The sequence below is a fragment of the Nomascus leucogenys genome, chromosome 25 (genome assembly GCF_006542625.1).
Source record: "Nomascus leucogenys isolate Asia chromosome 25, Asia_NLE_v1, whole genome shotgun sequence".
NCBI classification, from domain to species: Eukaryota; Metazoa; Chordata; class Mammalia; order Primates; family Hylobatidae; genus Nomascus; species Nomascus leucogenys.
Window position 1 is genome coordinate 16,018,940 of NC_044405.1, and position 25,488 is coordinate 16,044,427.

At 37.0% G+C, this 25,488-nt stretch overlaps 4 protein-coding genes across 4 annotated transcripts; 3 read left to right on the forward strand and 1 right to left on the reverse strand.

Annotated features, from left to right (window-relative positions):
* Positions 1 to 3,080: 3,080 nt before the first annotated feature.
* Positions 3,081 to 3,227, forward strand: LOC115833138 (keratin-associated protein 22-1). Its single transcript, XM_030806125.1, is given in 1 exon segment — positions 3,081 to 3,227. A coding segment is annotated over 1 exon segment (147 nt).
* A 12,166-nt stretch (positions 3,228 to 15,393) lies between these two features.
* Positions 15,394 to 15,881, reverse strand: LOC105738732 (keratin-associated protein 6-1). Its single transcript, XM_012501805.2, has one exon. It carries the CDS (start codon positions 15,859 to 15,861, stop codon positions 15,646 to 15,648), a length of 216 nt encoding a protein of 71 aa, XP_012357259.2. The 5' UTR covers positions 15,862 to 15,881; the 3' UTR covers positions 15,394 to 15,645.
* Positions 15,882 to 18,369: 2,488 nt separating this feature from the next.
* LOC115833125 (keratin-associated protein 20-1) lies at positions 18,370 to 18,632 on the forward strand. Its single transcript, XM_030805971.1, has one exon. It carries the CDS (start codon positions 18,394 to 18,396, stop codon positions 18,562 to 18,564), a length of 171 nt encoding a protein of 56 aa, XP_030661831.1. The 5' UTR covers positions 18,370 to 18,393; the 3' UTR covers positions 18,565 to 18,632.
* Positions 18,633 to 22,624: 3,992 nt separating this feature from the next.
* LOC115833136 (putative keratin-associated protein 20-4) lies at positions 22,625 to 22,754 on the forward strand. Its single transcript, XM_030806100.1, is given in 2 exon segments — positions 22,625 to 22,665; positions 22,667 to 22,754. Coding segments are annotated over 2 exon segments (129 nt in total).
* The last annotated feature ends 2,734 nt before the right edge of the window (positions 22,755 to 25,488 follow it).

Genomic DNA, 25,488 nt, shown 5'->3' on the forward strand with positions numbered 1-25,488 from the left:
TGCTAAATGGCTAATAAATGCTACTTAATTATGGTTATTTAGATTATAAATATAAATTATTTATGTAGAGTTGTGATATGAACTACATAGAACAAGTTTGACAGTAAATGATTTTCATATGCAAATAATCAACCCATAAATGATGCACGGTTTTCTGCTCTGTTCAAGCTCGGTTTTCTATTCTATTGAAGCAGTGATAACATGGGATACATTGAGATGTTGTTACGATAACATAAATAGGGAAAAAAGATAAAAAGATAAATACTGGATATTAATGAAAAGAAAATCAGGATGGTAATTCCAGATTGAAAAAGTGTATTAGGAAAACAGAAAATAAGTTCCTGCATGAAAATCAAAAAGCAAGATCTATAACAGCATCATCTTGATGAGAGACCACAGGAGTTCATAGGATGAATTTTACATTATTTTAATTTTCATGCATTAAATGCAGAAAAGGAAGTTGAAAATATTAGATCCAGAGGGTACTGGGGGTGGTGGATAAGTCTTCAGATAAATCACATAAGAAACTTTTAATATAAGATAATCTTCATCCAGCCCTGAGCTCAGAGCATACGGGGTTTGGAAATGGTGAATCCCGATGTCACAGGATAGAGGATGAGAGTCTCTCATGGTGTCCTCAATAGTAGTAGCCAGAGCCGGAGCCATAGCCAGAGCCGCATCCATAACCACAGCCACAAAAGGAGCGGGAGCCATAGCCATAATCATAGCCAGAGCAGGAGCCATAGCCATAGCCCAGGCCTTCGTAGCCACAGCACCCATAGCCATGGTCACCATAGTAGTCTCTGTAGTAGCTGCCACACATGGTGATGGTTGTGGAGGCTGTCCTTGGGTAGGAAGGAGTGTAGGTGACTTCAGTATGGATACTTCCTGTAGAAGGCCTTTTATATGCCTCAGGATGGGAATGATCCAGCAGAGGTAGCATACTGTTAGCTAATTTTTTGACTAATATAATTAGTTTGTTTTTTCTCAATTGTAAGATAATGCTTCAGAGGTATTAAGGAGGCTTGTTTTGTTTGGCCTTGCAATTTGGGCTTCCCTTATCTGATTGAGGGCTCTGATGAAAGGAGACCTCACACGCTCACTCATACAATCCTGCGTCAAACTAGACTTTCATTTTAACCTTCTATAGCCATCCTTTACATCAAGAAAGCAGACTTTTGTTAGTTGCACTCTTATTTGCTCTAGACCCCAATTAATTTTACTCTTTTGCACAACATTCCACAAAGAATAACTTTGCCTTTTTAGTATTTCTTCTCTCTTTATCCAAATAATATTTTTTTCAGGGATTTAGTGTCTCTTCTACACTAAAGCCATGATGTTGTTAATAATTCAACTAATTAAAAATTCTAAAAAACCAGATCTGAGAAAAAAATTGTTGTATTTTTCTGCTTATACCAGTGAGTCTGAGTTTTCTTTATGTTCAACCTCTATGGAAGAACAAGAAAATGTAAGTTATTCTCTTGATTTATAAAAGAATTAATAAATGACCAAGTCAATGAAATGGAACACTAGTTTTATATTCTTTTAACTTCTTACCTTAAAATAATCTCAGGCATAGAGACAGTTGTCAAAATAGTACAGAAAATTTCCATATATCCATCATTCAACATCCCCTAATATTAATATCTTTCATAACCATAATCCACTTATCAAACCAAAGAAATTAACTGTGTACAGTATTCTCAACTAAACTGCAGACTTTATTTTACCATTTTTCTGTTTTTATTAACTTATTTTATTTTAAGTTCTAGGACCATGGTTCATTGTAGCACTATTCACATTTTTCTTTTAATGTTCTTTTTTTCTGTTCTTGGATCCAATTCACATTGCATTTGGTTTTTGTACTTCTTAGTCACCTCCAATTGCTCATGGTACATTCGTCTTGTCTTGGCTTTTATGACCTTACAATTTTAGAGAGCCAGATATTTTGTGGAATATTCCCTAATTGAATCTGTCTGAGGTTTCCTCATATGTAGATTGAGGTTATACATTTGGGAAGAGATGTAACTCTTGTCATGTGCCATCTCGGGGAGTCATGATGCCAATAAATCTTGAGTAATTCTGGAATTGTTTTAAAATTCAGATTTTTAATAGAAGTCCTTTTCTTACTATATACCCAGAATCAATGAAGTCAAAAATCAAAGTCTTTGCCACGGTTTAGAATCATATATAAAATGATAGCTACATGTGAAGTATAAACCAAAGTGAATGATACTGCTCCACAAAAAGTGATGAAACACCTTATCACTCAACATTTTACAAGTGAATGCTGCCACCATGACTTCTCTTACACACTTATCATCCTTCCTTATCACTTTGGAGCTACACTCTTATTCCCAAGTCTGCATATATATGTAGATAGGCTGAAGGATATTATTGGGTGAATGTAGGATTTTTAAAAAATGGAAGCCATCACGTCCGTAATCCCAGGCTTTGGGAGGCTGAGGTGGGTGGATCATGAAGTCAGGAGATCAAGACCATCCTGGCCAACATGGTGAAACCCCATCTCTACTAAAAATACAAAAATTAGCTGGGCGTGGTGGCACGCACCAGCTACTCAGAAGGCTGAGGCAGAGAATACAGGAGAATCACTTGAAACCAGGAGGTGGAGGTTGCAGTGAGATTGTGCCACTGCACTCCAGCCGGGCAACAGAGCTAGTCTCTGTCTCACAACAACAACAACAACAACAAAAAGTGGAAGCCATGTGGGTTACTCTTGGTTGCTGGTAATGTAGTTTAAATTTGACATCTGAAATAAACAAGTCATCAAAATAGGAGAAGGATCTCTTATTAAAGGTACATTATTTCATTACATCCAACATTCCTGAGAAACAGCAATGTTGTCTTGGATGTATTGGTTACAAGGAATATTTTAGATGGCTTCAATGCTAATTAGTGTGGAATGTGAATCTAACAGTGCCTGTGATTTGTCCCACATACCACTCATGTGGTATTTAAGGCCCTTATTATAAGCTTAAAACTTTAAACTTAAAACTCTATAAACTTAAAACTCTAGAATCTGATCCTGCTATACAACTGAGCCTACCTTTCTTGAAACCATGAGCTTTGATAACAACTACCATAGTGGCCAGGGCTATGCCAAAGGAGGCCTGGGCTGCAGCTATGGCTGTGGTCATAGTGGCTATGGCTATGCCTGCTACTGCCCATAGTGTTATGAAAGATCTTGGTTTTCTGGCTGCTTCTGAGAAATTAGAGATTGCTGATCTGTTTAGGCCATTCTCTTATAAGCTATGTTTTCTTCCTGTGTTATTTATAATAACGATGTTTTTTTCTGTTCAAAGAGTGACAACTAAAATTTAGCCCACATTGCCATGTTAGAATTTATTTGATCAATTAGCTGGAATTTCCAACAATTTAATCAAACAAAAAAAGAACCTTTGATGTTGTGTTACTAGTATATGATTAAGTACAAATAATCTTAAGCATTTTCATTTGGGAAAAAGTCTGAATTTATTTTTCATCAAAGGTAATCTATTTTGCAAACCTACAGCATTTTCCTACCTATATTTATTTATCTAGACTACCTATATTATTTGTGATTGTGTGTGTTCATGAGCACATATGTAAGGTTGCTGACCCATTGGAAACTTGCAGTTGATGATGTGGATGTGTTAGGTCTGACCAATAGTACTTTGATAAAATGTGTTTTCATGGGCAGAGCCAAGTGGTACTATAATTTACTTTGATCTGTCAAAGCCTCATCTTCAGTGTATCCAATGTTTGACTAAAATTATTGGCAAAAATAGTACCTCCTTTCTCATCACTTTATTCTGTTGCACATACATTACATTTCTTGATACTTAGTTGCATTTTTGGCTCTAGATAGCTATAACTTTTTCTCTAAATCCTATATTATGGCTGTTTCTTTTAACTCTGAAAAAATATACTCTTGAACTCATCCTATGCCTGGTGGCTGCATAGACAGCACTTCCAAGTGTCATTCCCATGTGGCCACAGTGAGTCCATCAAACTTAAGTATGTTTCTGTGAACCTTTTATCAAGGTCAATATCTGCTACCTCAGGTAATATTTTCTTCTTGAAAACACAAGTCTGACCCAAAATACAAGCTGAAAAATATAGACTTCTGTTTGCCAGCCGTGCTCAAGTTAAGCAAAGCTGTTCTTTATTCACTCTACTTATTATTTATCAGTCGACATTGATAAAAATATAAAGCAAAAATATCTTCTAAACTGTTAGTGACTAATGTCAGAATTTGGAGTTTCTACAACTAATAAAATATTCATACAAAATTACTTTGTTAATGGCTATTATAGTATGAAGTTAGCTAAACTCTTAACTAGCTTCCAAATACATGATTTTTTAAAACATCCAGATGAAACAATAATAAAGAAATTTTTTTAAATTCTTCATCAATTAAAGACAGACAACATATAGAGCCGTATCATTCTGACATCTCCAAGTATTGACAGGCAGTGAAACTGAAGGGAGACTGAAGAAAGCATCTTTGTCACAGCCTTGGCTTTTGTCCTGCCATAGTGGGCAGGAATCTTAGGAGTCAGATTCCCAGAATGTCCTATTTTAGCATGGTCAAAAAAGCCAGAGTAAGAACTCTGTAAAACCTGACTTTGGACTCAATAACCCATCATACTCAGAAAACTGCTCATCAAATATCAGGCCCTCATCAGACTTCCTATATACTTTAGAAAAATTAAAGTCTTTGGTAATTATCCTAAGGCCACACAGCAAATAAAGACACATTTATTCAAGAAAATCTACTAAATATAGGGTTAGTGAGAGACTTCATTCACTTGTTCACAATCAGCTCTTTTAATACTTCCTCCTCCAGCTCACCATGACAGACCCACCACTCTTGGGTAGTGAGACCAATTTACAGTGCTTCTTCTATCCCCATCTGAAAGGCTACAGTATCTCTCCTCTGTGTGCGGGTGATTAGCATATCTCAGGCTGTCCAGTTCTGTGTGGCAGTGGCTAAAGTCCAAGTGAATCTGACCAAGAGGTATGTGTCTCTATTCCTCTACCTTTTACCCTCTTTTAGTGCCAGGGATCTACCAAAGGCATGACAGGCCAGTTATCTTAAGCTCCTATCACTCTCTCCACCACCCTGATCATTCATAAGAGAGATTTTTCATGACAGATATTGCAAGCTTAAAAAACTAGAAGCTACTGCCCAAACCCAGAGAGTGCTAGTAATGATGCTATGTCTCTATGAGAGAATAAGCAAGTAGTTGTTCCTATTCACAGTTCTGGAGTAGTTGCTTCAATATTTTGCACAGGCAAAAGGCAAGCCATAAGAACATAGAGATCTGAATCTTTTCTCAAGTGAACTAGTTGATTTAGAAGAGTGTGTAGAAGATTTAACTTAAGTTTATACTTTGAAACAATGGCAATTTTGGTGATAAGTAATTAAGAGAAAACTGGTTTCACCATGTGATATGGTTTGGCTGTGTTCCCACCCAAATATTACCTTGAATTGTAGCTTTCATAATTTCCATGTGTTTTGGGAGGGACCCAGTGGGAGATAATTGAATCATGTGGGTGGTTTCCCCCATACTGTTCTCGTGGTAGTGAATAAGTCTCACAAGATCTGATGATTTTATAAGAGGTTTTCCTTTTCACTTAGCTTTCATTCTCTCTTGCCTGCTGCCATGTAAGACGTGCCTTTGCCTCCTGTCATGATTGTGAGGTCTCCCCAGCCATGTGAAACTGTGAGTTCATTAAACCTCTTTTTCTTTATAACTTACCCAGCCTCGGGTATGTCTTTATCAGCAGTGTGAGAATGGACTAATATACCCTGTAAGCAACCAACTAAACCATAGGCCAGCAAGTGTATCAGAGAGAACCAGAAAAGATAGCCAGGAGAAGCCCTTCCGGGTTCAGAGCAGACTTCAGACTGGCCTCAAAAGCTTTGACAAAGAATTCAAATTTATTCATTTTTTCCAGCTTTACTGAGGTGTCATTGACAAATAAAAATGTATGTATTTAATATATGCAATGTGATTTTATACACACACATACACATATATATTAAAATAATTACCACAAACAACCTAATTAATATATCTGTAACCTTACATATTACCTTTTCCACCCCTGTGGTGAGAACCCTTAATATCTACTCTGTTAGTAAACTGGTAAGACACAGAGTGGTATGGTAGTTGCCAAGACTGGAAGTTGGGGGAAATGAGAAATGTTATTCAAAGAGTATGAACCTTCAGTTATAAGATGAATAAGTTCAAGAGATCTAAGATACAGCAGAGCTACTATAAACAATAATTATGTATTTTATGCTCAAATTGTGTTATGAGTCTAAATTTAATTGAATCAGATTGTGAAGCAGTTTATATCCAAGAGCATTGTCAAAAACAATGACAAAATCCCCTAAAAATTATTGTGCCTAACAGCTGAGTGTAATACCAACAAAGTCCAACTGCTTATCGGAGAGAGGAAGGAAAGAGAAAATCTAAAAGGGTTCAGACAAAACCTCAGAAATACAGTACACATGCTGTAGCTGTGCCTTTTAAGGAATAACATCAAAAGTTTCATGCTGAACTCAATAACATAGCCCAGGCTAGTCTGTAAGCAAATCAGGAAACCACAAGCTCTGGAGTAGGGGGGGGAAGAGAATATCTAGAGTTTCTACAGTATAAAATCTAAAATGTCCAGTTGAGAGAGAGAGAGAGAAGATGCAAGAAACAGGAAGACGTGACCCATATGCTAGTGAAAAATCAAGCAACAGAAACTGTCTCTGAGAACATCCAGATGGCAGACATACCAGACAAATATTTTAGCCATTTACATATGTTCAAAGTACAAAAGGAAACCATGGTTAAAGAAATAAATGAGAGTCAGAGGCAGAGCAAGATGGCAAAATAGAAAGCTCCACCAATTGCCTCCCCTTCCCCAACAAGGACAGCAAGTTAACAACTATCTACACACACAAAAAAAAACACCTTCATAAGAACCAAAAATAAGGTAAACACTCATAGTACTTGGTTTTAGCTTCATACTGCTGAAGGAGGTACTGAACAGATAGAAGAGACAGTCCTGGATTGCTGATGCCAACCCTCCCCACATCCCCAACAAGGGCAGCCTGGTGCAGAGAGCATCTCTGGGTGCTGGAGGACAGAGAACACAGCAATTGTGAGGCATTAAACTCAGTGCTGTTCTGTTAGAGCAGAAAGGAAAGCCAGGGCAAACTCAGCTGACACTCACGGGCACAAGGGAGCATTTACACCAGCCCTGACCAGACAGGAATCGCTGATCCCAGTGGTCCAAACTTGAGTGCCTGCAAACCTCTCCATCAAGGGCCAAAGTGTTCTCTCTCTCTAAGTAAACTTGAAAGGCAATCAAGGCCATAAGGAATGCAACTTCTAGGAAAGTCCTAGGGCTGAACCAGGCAAAGAGCCAGTGGACTGGGGGGGAGGGGAGAATGCAACATACTGAGACACCGCTTGGGCAGCGAAGGGAATGCTGGCTTCATCTCTTCCATAACCTTAGGGGCTACACAGCTCACAGCTCCAAAAGAGTCCTCTTCCTTCTCTTTGAGGGGAGGACTACGTCTTGTATCTTGGATGCCAGCTCGACCACAGCAGAATAGGGCAGCAGAGTTGTGAGGCCCCCTTTCCAGGGCCTAGCTTGCAGACAACATTTCTAGACACACCCTGGGTCAGAAGGGAAACTACTGCCTTGAAGGAAAGGACCCAGCATTTATCACCTGTTAACTAAAGAGCCCTTGAGTCCTGGATAACTAGCAGTGGTACCCAGGTACTACATTGAGGGCCTTGGTGAGCCTCTGAGATTTGCTGGCTTCAGGTGAGACTCAGTACATTCCTAGCTGTGGTGGCTACAGGGCAAAACTCCTTCAGCTTCAAAAAAGCAGAAGAAAAAATAAAGGGGACTTTGTCTCGCACCTTAGGTACCAACACTGCCACAAGGGGATAGAGCACCAAGCAGGCTCTTGGGGGTCCCTGAATCTAAGACTTGACTCTTGGATGGCATTGCTGGGCCTGCCCCAGGCCAGAGAGGAATCCATTGCCCTAAAGGGTGAGTCCTAGGCAAGGCAGCATTCGCCACAGCTGACTTAAGGAAACTTGGGCCTGAGGGGAATATAGGAGGTACTCTGTCAATACTCCTCATGGCCAGGGGTGGCAGTGGCTGCAGGATGAGGCTCCTCATCTTTGGAAAGGGAAGGGAAGAGTGGGAAGGACTGTGTGTTGTGGTTTGAGTGCCAGCTCAGCCACAATACAATAGAATACCAGGAAAACTTCTAAAGTTGTTGACTCTAGTCCTTGCCTCTCAGATGGCATTTCTAGACCCGCCTGAGGCTTGGGGAACTTCACTGCCCTGAAGGGAAGGACACAGGCCTGGCTGGCTTTGCCACCTGCTGATTGAAGAGCACCAGGGCCTGAACAAACATAGGCAGTAGCCAGGGAGTGGTTACAGCAGGCCTTGGGTGAGACTCTTAGCACCGTGCTAGCTTCAGGTTTGACCCAGTGCAGTCATAGTGGTGTTGGCCATAGTGGTGCCTGTGTCACTCCACCCCCAGCTTTTAGTGACTCAGAACAGAAACAAAAACTCTGTATATTTGGGAGAAAAAAAAATAGAAGAAAACAAGAGTTTCTGCCTGGTAGTCCAGAGAACTCTCCCAGATCTTGTCTAAGACCATCAAGGCAGTACTTCTATGAGTCTGCAAGAACCACAGCATTACTGGGCTTGAGGTGCCCCCAAAAGTGGAAACAGCTTAGATCACAGCACCCAGGTCCTTCCAAATATCTGGAAAGCCTTCCCAAGAAGGACAGCTACAAATAAGCCGAGGCAGTGAGGACTACAATAAATACTTAACTCTCTAATGCCCAGACACTGAAGAATACCTACTAGCAACAACACCATCCAGGAAAACATGACACCACCAAATAAACTAAATAAGCCACTGGCAACCAAGCCTGGAGAAACAGAGATATGTGACCTTTCAGAGAGAGAATTCAAAATAGATGGGTTGAGGAAACTCAAAAAAATTGAAGATAGCACAAAGAATTAATTCGGAATTCTATCAGATAAACTTAACAGAGATTAAAATAATTAAAAAGTGTCAAGGATAAATTCTGGAGCTGAAAAATGCAATTGGCGTACTGAAGAACGATGTTATGTTTAGAAAACCTCATCGTTTTAGCCCAAAAGCTTCTTAAGCTGATAAGCAACTTTGGCAAAGTCTCAGGATACAAAATCAACGTGCAAAATTCATTAGCATTTCTATACATCAACAACAGACAAGCAGACAGTCATATCATGAATGAACTCCCATTCACAATTGCTACAAAGAGAATAAAATACCTAGGAATGCAGCTAACAAGGGAAGGGAAGGACTTCTTCAAGGAGAACTACAAACCACTGCTCAAAGAAATCAGAGAGGACACAAAGTAATGGAAAAACATTCGATGCTCATGGATAGGAAGAATCAATAATGTGAAAATGGCCATACTGCCCAAAGTAATTTATAGATTCAATGCTATTTCCATGAAACTACTGTTGACATTCTTCACACAATTAGAAAAAACTATTTAAAAATGTATATGAAACAATAAAAGAGCCCAAATAACCAAGATAATCCTAAACAAAAAGAACAAAGCTGGAGGCATCATGCTACCCAACTTCAAACTATACTACAAAACTATAGTAATCAAAACAGCATAGTATTTGTACAAGAACAGACACAAAGTTCAATGGGACAGACTGCAGAACTCAGAAATAAGACCACACACCTAAAACCAACGGATTTTCAGCAAACCTGACAAAAATAAGCAGTGGGAAAATGATTCCCTATTTAAAAAACAGTGCTGGGAGAACTAGCTAGCCATATGCGGAAAATTGAAACAGGACCCCTTCCTTGCACCTTACACAAAATTAACTCAAGATGGATTAAGGACTTAAACGTAAAACTCAAAACTCTTGTGGCTTTGGGTTGTTTGTTTGTTCGTTTGTTTGTTTTTTGAGACAGGTTCTCAGTCTGTCCCCCAGGCTGGAATTCAGTGGCTTGATCTCTTCTCACTGCAACCTCTGCCTCCAGGTTCAAGAAATTCTCCTGCCCCAACCTCCCGAGTAGCTGAGGCTACAGACTAGCACCACCACGCCTGGCTAATTTTTTGTAATTTTACTAGAGACAGGGTCTCACTATCTTACAGAGGCTGGTCTCAAACTCAAGGCCTCAAGTGATTCTCCCACCTTCACTTCCCAAAGTGCTGGGATTACAGGTGTTAGCCACTGCACCTGGCCTTTCTTGCTGCTTTCAAGATCTTTTCCTTTGTCTTTACTTTTCACAGTTTAGCCATGATATTTTGGGTGTTAATTTTGTTTTGTTTTGTTTTCTTCTTTCACTTGAATTTCTTATTGACATGTCCTAAATAGGGACAGTGAATATTAATCTAGGATTACCAATTATAATATAAATACTATTAAAATATTAGATTTCAATGATAAACACTCAAAGCTCTCAGGAAAACAATTACATAATTTACAATAGGAAAAGAATTAGGCTATTAATCGGAATTTTCAAAAGTGACATTCAAAGAAAGACAAAAAGAAAAGCATTTAAAGAACCTAATAAAAGAAAGCATTATCCAAGATCTTTATATTTAACAAAGCTGCCCTCCATGTGTCAATGGATTAGAACAACAGTTTCCTACATACAAAGAGTAGACATTTTTGCATCCACAAGCCCATAGAGAGTAACACCCTAGAGGGTGAGCATCATCCAATCAAGGGATGAATGGGAAGTGTTAAGCAAAGTATTGAATATATATGTGTGTACGAGTGTGTCTGTGTGTGGGGATACAAACATATGTGTTTTGGTGTGAATATATGTGTGTATGTATGTGTGTGATGATATGAATTTGGTGTGCTACCAAATATAGGGATTAGATGGGAGGATTAATAATACATAAACAATATATTTTGTGATGGAAAAGTAGTTATAATCCAACTAAATGACAAAGGGATAATAGAAGAAGAATGGAAGAGGAAAAGAGAACAAGCTAATTGTTGTTTCATAGACAAGAGAGGAAATTAAATAATATTAATATAAGCTATTGTGTCAGATAATGAAATGTTAAATTTAAAAAAGAGGGAACAGAGAACATCAAAATTAGTATATATACAAAGGTAACCAGATAGCCACTAATATAACTACCAACCATCAAAATACCATTCAAATTTTTTTTTTTATTTTTGTGGGTATTCATTAAAGCATAAAGAATAGGACCAAACATACCAGTCATAGCAATACATGTGAATTTAATTAATTAAAATAAACATTTTAAATTTGGCTGTTGAACTAAGCCTAACTATATGTTTTATATAAACACCTGAAACAAAATGATTTCAAAATGCAAAATTAAAGCCATGCACAAAAGTGTCTGGGAAAAACGTCCCAATAAAAAACATAACAACTCCACCACTATCAGATAAATAGAAATGAGGGAAAAGGCATTAAAAGTGATAAAGAAGAAAACTTACCAAGCAGACACGCAAATCACAAGATATCTATTATATATATATGTATATTTATGCACCAGATAACGCTAAGACCCCCTTTATGTAGACACAGATACCAGATACATGCCACTGAGAGACATAAGTAGAAACACACTAATAAGCAGCACTCTTGGAACAAGACAGATCAAGTGGAAAAAAATAAACAAGCAGAGATAAGATCTAAACAATATATTCAAAAGGTAGCTCTCATTTATATAGATTGACCTTTATGCCCTGATAATAATGACCTTTATGCCCTGATAATAAATAATATAGCTTTTTTCTCCAGTTCTCATAGAACATCCACACAAAGGTCATACATAATGTCTGGCAGAAAAGATTCGTTTTATAAAACAGAAATAATGGGAAAGGTACTCTCTGATGTCACACAACAATATTAATAACTACTAACAAGAACAAAGAACAGAAAAATCCTTTAACCTGGAAGGTAGCAAGCCTTATATTTAAAAAAATGTTCTTGGTTGAAAGAAGACAAACAAATATAATTACAAGTTTTCAATAATTAATGATAGCTTAAATAATCTGTAACAGGGCCTATGAGAAATATTTTTAAAGTGGTTAGGAACAATTCATAGCACTGATGAGTTATCAGTAAAAATAGAAGAAAATAAATATTATGAAATACTAATTATATTTCATTAATTATATAATATGAATTATGTTTTAGCTCAAATATTTCCCAAGGGACAATTAAGTAAATGAAAAATACACAGAGATTAAAATAATAAATAGAGGAGATATTAATGAGGTACAAAAAGAAAAAAAATTCATGTAATGACATGAAATGCTATTATTTGAAAGATTAACAAAACTTGTAAACTACTAACTTGATCAAGGAAAAAAATCGAGAAACCATATGCAAAATTAATAGTAAGAGGGAAATAAACATTGAAACAGAAGACATTTGAAACACTATATGAGACTGGGTTTCAGAGCTCTATGTACGTAAATTGATAATGTCCTGGAGAAGTGCAGATGACCAAAATGGACACCTTTCAACTTAGAAATCATAAACAGATTCATTCTCTTAAAGTTAATGAAAAGAATTAACAGACCCTCCTCAAAAAAGACATATATGCGGCCAACAATCATATGAAACAAAGTTCAACATTACTGTTCATTAGAGAAATGCAAATCAAAACCGCAATGAGTTACCATCTCACACCAGTCAGAATGGCTATTATTAATATTAAGAAGTCAAAAAATAAAAGATACTGGCGAGGTTGTGGAGAAAAAGGAATGCTTTTATACACTTGGTGGGAATGTAAATTAGTTCAATCATTGTGGAAGACTTTGGTGATTCCTAGAAGACCTAAATACAGAACTACTGTTTGACCCAGCAATCCCATTACTGGGTATATACCCAAATGAATATAAATCATTCTATTATAAAGACACATGCATGGATATGTTCATTACAACACTATGCACAATAGCAAAGACTTGGAACCAACATGAATGTCCATCAATGACAGACTAGATAAAGAAAATGTGGTACACATATACCATGGAATACTATGCAGCAATAAAAACGAAGATCATGCCCTTTGCAGGGACATGAATAGAGGTGGAGGCCATTATCCTCAGCAAACTAACCCAGGAACAGAACACCAAACACTGCATGTTCTCACTTATAAGTGGGAGCTAAACGATGAGAACACATGGACACATAGAGGGCACACAATGGGGACTAGTGGAGGGTGGAAGGTGGAAGGAGAGAGAGAAGCAGGAAAAACAACTAATGGGTACTAGCTTATTACCTGGGTGATGAAATAATCTGTACAACAGACCCCTATGACACTGTGACACAAATTTACCTAAGTAGCAAACCTGCATGTGTACCCTGAACCTAAAATAAAAGTGTTTTTGTTTTTTGTTTGTTTTGGTTTTTTTTTTAGACTGAGTCTCACTCTCTCCCCAGGCTGGAGTGCAGTGACGCAATCTCGGCTCACTGCAAGCTCCGACTTCCATGTTCAAGCGATTCTCCTGCCTCAGCCTCCTGAGTAGCTGGGATTACAGGCACGCACCACCACACCCAGCTAATTTTTGTATTTTTTGTAGAGACAGGGTTTCACCATCTTGGCCAGGATTATCTCAATCTCCTGACCTCATGATCTGCACACCTAGGCCTCCCAAAGTGCTGGGATTACAGGCGTGAGCCACAGCGCCCAGCCAAAGTTTTTTTAAAAAAGACTTTAAGGGACAGAGTTTTTAAATAAAGAAGAAAAATAAAAATTAACAACAACAAAAGCCCAAAACCAGATGATTTCTCAGGAGACTTCTACCAAATATTTAAAGACAAAGCAATCCCAATATTGTACAAATTGTCAAAGAGCACTTAAAAATAAGGACAACTTCCTAATTCCTATTATGAAGGGTGTATAGTAGTCCCCCCTTATCCCAAAGGATAAGTTCCAAGATGCCCAGTGAATGCTTGAAACCATGATAGTAACAAAGCCTATATATAGTATGTTTTTTCTGTATACACACATACCTGTGATAACGTTTAATTTACAAAAGTCACAGTAAGAGATTAACAACAATATCTAATAATAGAAAGAACGCCTAACAATTACTGTAAAAACAAGTTATATAAATACGGTCTTTCTCTCTCCCCACCCATCTCTCTCTCTCTATCTGTCTTTCAAAATATTTTAATATTTTCTCACAGTGGCTGATCTTGGGTAACTGAAACTGCAGAAACTGAAATTATGGTTAAGGGAAAACTACTGTATGCATTGAATTTGCAGTGAGAAGAATCAACATGCCCCATGATTCCTGCCTCCAGATGTCAGTACTCTTGTGTAAGCCCCTTTCTGTGAGTGAGGGTGAGACCTGTTGCTTTTAGCCAATAGAATATGGTGAATGTTTATGATTATGTGTGCTTATGTGATTACGTTACATAAGACTGTAGTACCCATCTTGCTGGAGTCTCTTGCCCTCCCTTGCTGGTTTTGAAAAACAAGCAATTATGTTTTGAAACCTCTTTGACAAGGAACTGTGAACATCCTTTTGGAGCTGAGAGTAGCCTCCAAAAGATAGCTTGCAAGGCACTGCAACAAATGGCCAACAAGAAAATGAGCCCTTTAGTCCTACAACTGCAAGGAACTGAATTCTGCTAACAAAGGCATGACCGTGGAAATGGATCCTTCCCCAGCTAAGCCCTGGGTACAATCACAGCCCCATTTAAGATCTTGAATTGCAGCCTTGTGAGACTTTGAAGCTTCTCGGTTTATACCTGAAATTGTGTTTTTATTTAATTACTATGGCCCACCATGCAGGTCAAATAGCTTTATAACCTATTACTAGCTTAGAGCATACTAGATTATAAAATTATTCCTTTGGTTATGTCTCATTAAAAAATAGTTTCTTTAAAATGGAAGATTCAAAGTGAAGGATATAGTAACAAGCATTCATTTATTTTAGGAGATATGCACAAGAAGACTTGGGAAAATTAAATTTTTTCTTTGTTATGTGACAGACAGCAGGCAGTGCATAACCCAACATATAAATGATATGTACTTAATTTAGTATTGAGAATTACTCAGCACAACATATATTCTTCCCGTAGAACAAAGGAGGAAACTGAAATTTATTTAAAAGGTTACTTTTCTAAAACAATTGAACTTTGAATTGGTAAAGAAACCTCTCTAGAAATTGTAAGAAAAATATCTCCCAAAGACTTTAATTATTAGCTTTCATGCAAACCGAAACAAAAACTATTGGTAAGAAATTTTAAATATTAAATGATTGACATAAACACCAGGTTTCTTTTCTGGATTAAATGTGTTTATTAGGTGAACAGAGAAAAAACTCCATCATAAAAGTCATCAAGGCAGATGCTGTGACACCATCATTCTGATGAAAGGCGAACTGACAGGTGAGTTTTACCTTATCCCATTTCATGATGGAAATTCAAGATATCTGTAGGTTAGATGGTAGCTCAACAACAGACCATATTAGACTTCCATTGCAGGATATCATCACTCAAGGGAAAATCTCAGAACATGTGGGCTTCAGAATTAGTGAATCTCAGTATCACAGGATAGAGGGTGAGAGTCTCCCATGGCGTCCTCAATAATAGTAGCCAGAGCCAGAGCCGCATCCATAGCCATAGTCACAGAGGGAGCGGTAGCCATAGCCATAGCCACAGCCCAGTCTGCGGAAGCCACAGCCACAGCAGGAGCCATAGCCACAGCCCAGGCCTCCATAGCCACAGCCCAGGCCTCCATAGCCACAGCACCCATAGCCACGGGTGCCATAGTAGTTTCCGTAGTAGCTGCCACACATGGTGTTGGTTGTGGAGGTTGTCCTTGGGTAGGAGGAAGTGTAGGTGACTTCAGTATGAACACTTCCCCTACAGAGGGCCTTTTATATGCCTCAATGTGGGTGGGAACCACACACAAGTCATGCCATTGGCTAATTTGAAGGACCAGCATGAGTAATTTGTTTTCAATCATGGTCTTGTGGCATTTAGAACATTTTCTATTGTTTAGCCACATCTGAAACATTTGTGCATCTTTAATGAGCGTCAACTGTCTGATCTTTAAAACTCGACTCACACCAGACATTCAAATTACCATTTTTCCAACCAGGCTTTATGGCAAAAAATAGCATTTTAGTAAACAAACTGACCTGTTCTAAACAACCAATAATTTAACCTTATTTTTGCTGACGTTCAACAGGTCATGGTAATCTCCCTTGACCTTGAGTTTCTCCATCTCTTCCCTGCTGCTCCAAACCCATTGTTTTCCTTTAGGAATTCTTCTCATTTTCACATGAGAGATGGTTTTCTTTTCAAAGCCAGAAAGTGTCACTCAGCTTCCAGAGACTGTTGACACAAAGCCAATAGTTTGAAATTCTAAAATACCAGGCATGAGAAAAATATACTTTTCTTTCTCATATCAATATTTCCTTTTGTGACTGTTTTAAAACAATAGTTCTTTCCCATAGTTTCAAATTCATCATCAATGAGATTTCATTTTATTTATAAAATTGTATTTTTATAAAAATTTTCCTGAAATTTCAAGGCATTTGTTATATTTGTGTTCCGGCTCAAAAGTGAGTATAGGTATTTTCATATTTAAAACAATAATACTGGCAGAAATATCTTTTCATGCAACCTACTATATTTCCACCATCAAACAAGAAGTCTTTGGCAAAATATGAGACTATGAGGAACATGTTACTATAGCCTAATCTTTTTTCAAAGCAGTGAAGATCAGAGCTAAATTGAATGATTAAGTCAAATAGCCCTCTAGACTTATATTCTTAGTAAGATGACTTTATAAGAGTGAGTTGAATGTAGTAAATAAGAGTAAAATATCTGTAATGAGCTTTCCAGGCTCAAATTTTACCTCCACTATCCATAGCTGTCTGACCACTGTTAACTACATGCTTCAGCTGCCCTATCTGCAAATGGGATTGTAATAATGATACCCACCCCACAAGGAAATTTAGAGAATCAAGTCTTTTGATACATACCAGACACTTAGAATAGTGTTTGGTTCATAGTAGGAACCAGAATACTAGAATAAATTTTGCTGTCTTTATTTATTTCATCCCATCCCTGTTTTTCTGGATAGAAGCTTCAGTAGAGAGTTGATCAATTGAGTAAGAGAACTCAGGCATGCTTAAGTTCTCCTTTAGGGGCATTATGTCTTTGAAGCTGAAGGGAAGAGAAACTCTGCATTGAGGATGTACATCTAAAAACAGAGAAAGTCACATCCTGGTTTTACTGAGAAGGGGCAAGTCCTACCGAGTTCCCCAAAGCACATAGCACAAGCAGGTGGAGATACAATGATTGGTTCTCACCCAGGTGGATCTGAGTGGAGACTCATTGATTTCCTTACTACAACCAAAGACTGTTCTGGCTGTAGAGACCCAAGGATGTAACACTTTATGCTAGGTAATGGATTGAACAGAGTTTTATTTTTATGGCAATGGAAAATGGCAATATGTGTTACGCCATGCACAGGTGTCAGTGCAGAACAGGTATGGTCCTCCTCAAAACCAACAGCATACCACTGCACATCGAAGCGCACCTCAGGCAGAGAATGAGGAGTGGTAATGTCTTTACTGCAATTGTATTTTAATACTGACAACCAGAAAGTGATTGTATTTTGTTGAGTTTACCTGGAAGGGACAGGAATAAATGTTTTGCCATTTAGTGGAAATAATGAATCAAGATAGAATTTGGTATAACAGTAAAATAAAGTGTATTCATAGGTTTGTAAAGTTGTATCTTGTAAAAATGTTACCTGAATTTAAAGTGAGATAAACTGTTCTATCTCTGAAGAAATATTGGGCAATATTACAGATCTCATACTCGAAAGACTTGCCCCTTAGGCACGTCTAGCTCCCCAAAGCCATGCAGACAGACTTCTTCAACTGCAACTGGTAGATGAATATGAGGGAATTAACAAGTCAAAACCAATTTGAATCAGATGAGATTTGCATAGTTTCTGTTATTTCATAGAATCTCATCATGAAATTTTAGTATGTGCTCTCAGGAAAAAAGGATTTTAAAACCAGGTTAAAAAAAACATCTATCATTCAAATCACATTCTTTGATTGTGAAAATCTTGACACAACACTAGAGGAATGCTAGCTATGAAGGCTTCACTATGCCTAATGAAATAAGAGATTTATGAGAGTGTTGCCTTGGCGGTGTTAGCGGTCAACCCAAAATAATTCATAAGAGCAACATTGCCTGTGATTTGCCACACCTACTACTGAGGAAGTATAAAAGACCAGTGAAGATGGAGATGTTCAAATTCACGAACATCCTCTTCTACACCTGAACCATCCATTTCTGACACCATGATTTACTACAGCAACTATTATGGTGGCTATGGGTATGGTGGGCTTGGCTGTGGCTATGGCTGTGGTTATCGTGGCTATGGCTGTGGTTATCGTGGCTATGGAGGCTATGGAAATGGCTACTGCTGCCCATCTTGCTATGGAAGATATTGGTCATATGGTTTCTACTGAACAATTCTAGAGCTCACCATATTTGTCTGCTTGTGAAACTTGGATTCTCATGCTGCTCTTGTTCATCTGATCCTGTGTCTTCAAAATAGCAGAAACCTAAACTAGGCTATTATCAAAGAACTACAGATGCTATGTTTCTCTGGTTTTGTTGTGCAAGATGATAAAGAATATGTTTTAAAATGCAATTAAATTTTCCCTTTGATTCTTAAGTCCTTTAAATAAATTTAGTCTGTTTGCAAATATAGTGTGTTTTCATGTTTATTATTTTCATTGTCAACTTTGCATGTGGATGATGGTAAGATGGAAACTGGTGCATAATTACTATCCCAAGGGGTTGACACTACATCTTATTTCATTTTCCTATTTTTTGTCCTTCTATATATTTCTCACACTATTTAAAACGGAGCTTCCGTAGGGACACAGTTGATTGCTTTCTCTTCAAATAATTTCTACTTGTAGCTTGACAAGCTACACACCTAAGTCTGGTGGCTGCATGCTGCTGACGGTCCTTGTTTCTCCAGAGTACACAGAAACACACACACATTTTAAGTTGTGGCTTCCATGAGTTTTCCAAGTTGCCTGCCTTCTGGTAGCTTTATCACTATGAAACCTCTCAGTTGCCTGATGTTGTTGATATAGATCCTGTATCCAGTGTGAAATGGTATACAGGAAGTGCTGTGCCATGTCTGGGAACCTGGATGTCTTTATAGGAAATCTCTTTATGATAGGTGATTTTGATAATGAAGTTCATTTCATATTTCAATGCATTCATGCAACAGCTCCTAAAGTATTCTGGGCATGCTGCTATATTGGGAGAGAGCATCTTTTCATGAATATTCAAGATTGTTTCTGTTGTAGTATTACTAAATTTTATCTAGTTGTATACTTTATAAAACTGGTATTTGTGTACTATTTATACCTGATAACAGAATATTCTAATTGGGTTTTACATTTTTTCCAAACGAAAGAGTTTTAGTGAGTTTTGACCACATTGTATGAAAATCAAACTTCTCAGTTAATCTGTAAAAATAAACTATTGACATTAAGGAAATCATATTTATTAGGGAAATTTAAAAAACCAGTTATACAACTAGATAATGGGATTAAAAGTTTGTATCATGATTTAATGAATACAGCAAACAATATATCTTTTCCAGTAATTAGAATAAAATGAATCTAGAAACAGAACTCCAAATCTATGCATTGCCAGTTCTTAAATAAAATTTTCTAAAATATCAAAACATACCTAAAATAATATATTTACTATTATACATATTGTATATATGTTATTGCTAATGATTATTAGTAATTAACACATGTATAAAATTTATAAATAAATGGTTGAATTGAAATTGGGAATGCAGGTTCAAAATATTTACACTATGGTTTTCTCATCTCACAAGTTTGAAGATCACTGCTCTCGACCAAAGTTTCTCAAGATGTGATCTAGGGACACGTGTGGGAACCAAAGACTCTTTTGAGGTCTCAATAAGGGCAAAGTTATTTTCATAATACATTTTTCATTTTTACTGCCATGCATTCATGAATGAACAGTGGAATTTTCCAGATATATGCATGTTATCACAACAGACTAAATGCAAAATCAGATATGAGAAACTGTCTTCCATTAAGCCAGACATTAAAGAGATTGACTAAACATGTAAAACATTCCATTGTTCCTAAGAAGTTTTTGCTCTAAAAAAATTATGTTTCTAAAAATATGAAATTATCACTGTTATTTTGAAATTGATTAACTCATATTTTAAAATCATCAATTTTAATTTAAAAAAGATGAATATCAGTAAATATAACACATAAACAATGGCTTTTCAAGATCCTCAGTAAGTTCTTTTATGATCAAAGAGTTTGAAAATCATTACTCCAAACAAACTAATCCTATCCACCATTATTTCTTGGTGGTAGGTTACTTGAGGCAGAAGCATGCCTGAAATATTTTGGTTTAAACCCTCAAATATGGGAGTTATTTAATTAGGAAATAACACTATGCTCTTTGACTCTCTGTGTGTTGGTTTTAGAAAGTATGTTTCAAATAATAGATACATATTCTAACAAGAATTTTAAAAGAAAAGTGACGAAGTCTTCAATATCTCAAATATAAGAACTCGAGTGACTAATCCCACTTAAAATTCACTTCCTAGGGGCAATTAATCTGTATAGAATAAATGAGGTTATTTTCAAAGAGAATAATATAGTCCATGGCTTTTCTTTTCTTATATTTGCTGCCATCGTTCCCAGGGATATATTTAATTTTTAAGTGGAAACACTGTCTAAAGTTTGGTTCCTAGCAGAATTTTCTCATTCCTTTTTCTATATTGTTGTATTGGTTAGGAGTAGAATTTATTGCAAGTGGTAGAAATAGTATACATTTTAAGAATGTGTTTCTCTCACACATAATCAAAGTCTGGATTTAAGTCATCTCTAGCTGGTTTCTAGTCCTCAGTGACCCAGACTCATTCTAAATCATTGCTTCATCATTCATAAGATGTGACCTTCATCTTCATAGTCAAAGATGGTGGCATTTGTGTCCTAGGGAAGAGGACCAAGAAATATACAAAGAAGATGGTAGACTCCATGCAACTTGAATCTTAAGGAAGGATCCAGAAAGCCGTCCTATTATACCTCAAATTTTATGCATTGTTCAGAACTTCATCACATGACTAGAGTGGGTTTCAAAGAAGTTTGGGAAATTTAGAGGATTTTTTTCCTAAGTTGATCATGCCCAGCATAAAAAAAGAACTATTATATTCAAAGAAGGGGAGAATAGTGATAACAAAGCAACTATTCATCTTTATTACCACTAGAGTCCATCAAGTTTAGCAAACAATATTGGTAACCAGCATAGTACTATAATGAACTTCTCAGGTCAGTTATATCAAAACATCATAATAAAATACTTTTTAATATATAAGCACCTTTTAAAATGTACATATATATTTATGTATGTCCACTTGCTTGTTACTGCAGATTACCGTGTTTAGACAATAAGAGATCCACTATATGTTTTTTTTAAATAACAACATCTATTGGTTTTAAGTTTGCCAGAAAAAGCACCAAATTATTAAATCTAAATATTTAAGCTAAAAGTTGGAGCAGGAAGTCCTCTAGGTCAAGCTTAGCACTTAGATGTGTGTTTACTTAGATGTGTGTACTAAGTACTTAGCCCTTAGATATGTGTCCTTACTTGTTTACAACAAATACTCCTTCTTCCCCCAGGTGACTGCTATATGGATCCACTACCCTATTTCATACATTTATTTTCCGCTGTCTCAAAAACGCTTTCCTGGAGAAGTCCAAAGAGAAGATCAAAACAAATGTGAAAATACGGGAACCCGAGAGGTGAGATGTGGGAGATCTCACACCAATACTTCAATTTCTAAATAAATGTTTACAGTGATCTGACATAGAAGCAAAGTCATGCTAACAAATAAGACTCTCAAGATAAAAAATAAATACATCTGTGACTTTATATTAGCATTTTATTGTAAATGTGGTCAGTTCACTGTTAATAATCAATATAAAATATTATTTGGGATGCAAAGTTGTTTACCCGAAGGAAAGAAATTGTGTAATTTACAAGATATTTTACTTCAGATAACTTTCCACTTGTATCACTTCCTCACTCAAATAAATATACTTGCAGTTTGTTTGCATATTTGACTCGCCAGTAGAAATCATTACAAGTAAAGAAAAAAATTTGGATCAAAGGGCTTGCATATTGTTAACATTTTAAGGAAACTGAGTCTAGACTTTAATAACAAAAAAGAGTGAGAAGATCACCAAGACACAGGAAGCATCTTCTAATTAAGGGCATGTAACACTATTATTGAGTTTCAGATAAAATAGTTACATTTTTATAAGGATATCTGTACTTACTGAAATAAATTTTGTCAAGTTTTATTACGCAGCTTTCTCTGAAATATGAAACCAAACTGCCTCATACACTATTGAAGGTGTATAAAATTTCATTTGCAGATGGTGACATTCAAACTGAGAAAAATAATTCCCTGATCCACAACTGAAACATCCACTTCTGAACACCATGTCCTACTACAGCCATCTTTCTGGTGGCCTGGGCTGTGGCTGTGGCTGTGACTATGGGAAGGACTGTGGCTGTGGCTGAGTATGACAGGTGCAGACATGGCTGCCACTCATCTTACTCTGCCAGGTAATGACACCATGGATTCCACTGAGGAACACCTAGAGCAGTTCAGTCTACTGCACTCCTCCACCTTGATTTCCTGATTCTGTTTCTATAATTTTTCACGTGAGTAATTATATTTGCTATACAAACTCTGATAGCTCATCCCGGTGAACTTGAAGAACACAAAGTTCAGACCTGTCATGCTTCTGAATTCATGAAAGCCAAAAATGCATCAAAAATTATAGGTAGTTTTATCTTAATATTGTGCTACCAATAAATTTCTTTTATATTTTCAATCAGTATCTTTCATATGAAAAAAATTTAAGTTCTATTTTAATGGATTGTTTTATCATATTCAGGATGGTTCTACTTTATTCACATTAATTTGTATGGAACTGTGAGGAACTGCTTGTGGGCACTGCCTTTCATGCTATTCTGAGATGACACTGTTTCAAATCATGCTGCTATAAAGACACATGCACACGTATGTTTATTGCGGCACTATTCACAATAGCAAAGACTTGGAACCAACCTAAATGTCCAACAACGATAGACTGGATTAAGAAAATGTGGAACATATACACCATGGAATACTATGCAGCCATAAAAAATGATGAGTTCATGTCCTTTGTAGGGACATGGATGAAACTGGAAACCATCATTCTCAGTAAACTATTGCAAGGACAAAAAACCAAACACCACATGTTCTCACTCATAGGTGGGAATTGAACAATGAGAACACATGGACACAGGAAGGGGAACATCACACTCCGGGGACTGTTGTGGGGTGGGGGGAGGGGGGAGGGACAGCATTAGGAGATATACCTAATGCTAAATGACGAGTTAATGGGTGCAGCACACCAACATGGCACATGGATACATATGTAACAAACCTGTACATTGTGCACATGTACCCTAAAACTTAAAGTATAATAATAATAATAAAAGATAAGCATATAATCATCAGTGCATTATAATAACATGGGTATAAAAGCTACTTTCAAATGTACCTACAGGCAGCATTATTACCTATACATAAGCAAGAAAAATGTCATTTCACACAATAATAGTCCCATTTCCCGTTAACATATGCTAGGGCTATCTTTCTAAAACCCCACAGCTAGGTTGTCTCATTCAGATCTGTGCCTTCAGGGGGATAGAAATTGTCCATTCTGCTCTCCACACTTCTTGCTGCTCCTCTCAGTTCTATAGCAAAAGCGCACAACACATATCTCAGGTCTGCCTTTCACTTACATTGGGATATATTAACCTTGTTCATCCAATTTCTAATTTAAAGAAAACAGAACTGCTTTTTTGAATTATTCTAGCTTTTTTTTTTCGACAGAGTTTCACTCTTGTTGCCCAGGCTAGAGTGCAGTAGTGCGATGTCAGCTCACTGCAATCTCCACCTCCTGGGTTCAAGCGATCCTCCTGCCTCAGCTTCCCAAGTAGCTGGAATTACAGGCAAACGCCACCATTCCTGGCTAATTTTTTGTATTTTTAGTAGAGACTGAGTTTCACCATGTTGGCCAGGCTAGTTTCGAACTCCTGACCTCAAGTGATCCACCTACCTTGGCCTCCCAAAGTGCTGGAATTACAGGCATGAGCCACTGCACCTGGCCTTAATTATTCTCGCTTTCTTCTCCAAGCCAACATAATAAGGAATAGGAATCTCCAATTCATAAAACATCAGTGAGGAGCAATGTTTCTCAACATTCTATGTATGATTCACACAATATTCTTAAATATCAACACATGTGATGCAAGCACTCCAGAGAGTTCAAAGAAAAGTATTCATTATTTTCAAAACTTTTAATGGCATGATGTGGGAAATGTATTTTTTCCCACATTTTAAGAAGCCCTATTTTACTACATCAACAACTGATTTAAAATATCCTCCTCCAGTGTTTTATCTGATACAGTGGATTTTTCTCAAAGTCTCTTGCTTAACTGACACATTCTCAAGTAACGAATAATAAAAAACATATTATTCCACACACTATCATTGGTAAAGGATCACAGCCCTGCAGCTAGAATAGTTGCCGCCTAATAAATATTTTGAATAAATAAATGAATGACAATGAATCTTGTTGAAAATTTCATGTCTTTCTAGAATTTCTTATTTTTTATAGCAGAATGTGGAAGTAGGAATGAACTATCACAAAAGTCTTGATATACAAGTAAAGTTATTTTGCCCAGAGTATTGGCTGTCTGTTTGTATGCTCTGTGTGGAGTACTCAGGATAGAGCATAGCTTTTGCATAAGAGGAAATATGGACATTCCCAGTGTCTCACTCATCTATATTATGACTGTGAATAGACTGAGAAACAAATTATATGCATCACTGTTTGATCATTCTGTTAAACAGATCAAAACCATTTCTTCAAAATGGAATACAATAACTGCTTAATACATGATGTATATATGCATTACTTCAGCCATATTTAGCTATGCTATCCTTCAAGCAATTACATGTGAATATCATTGTGTAGCTATGTTTCAGTCAACTAGACACATCACTGTGTCTTCTCTATTCGCTTTTTTCAAATCCACCTCTTTTGCTTCTTACATCTGCTATCCAGCCTGTCAGTGAGAAGTAACTTCAAATGCTGTTCGTCTTAAAGCCTAATCTGATCCATAGCTTCTTCTTGGAGAGAATCTAAGCTCTTTCACTAGAGAGAGGTGTTCTGTGGCCTGGGAGCAGTGGCTGATGCCCTGTAATCCCAGCACTTTGGGAGGCCGAGTCAGGCAGATCACCTGAG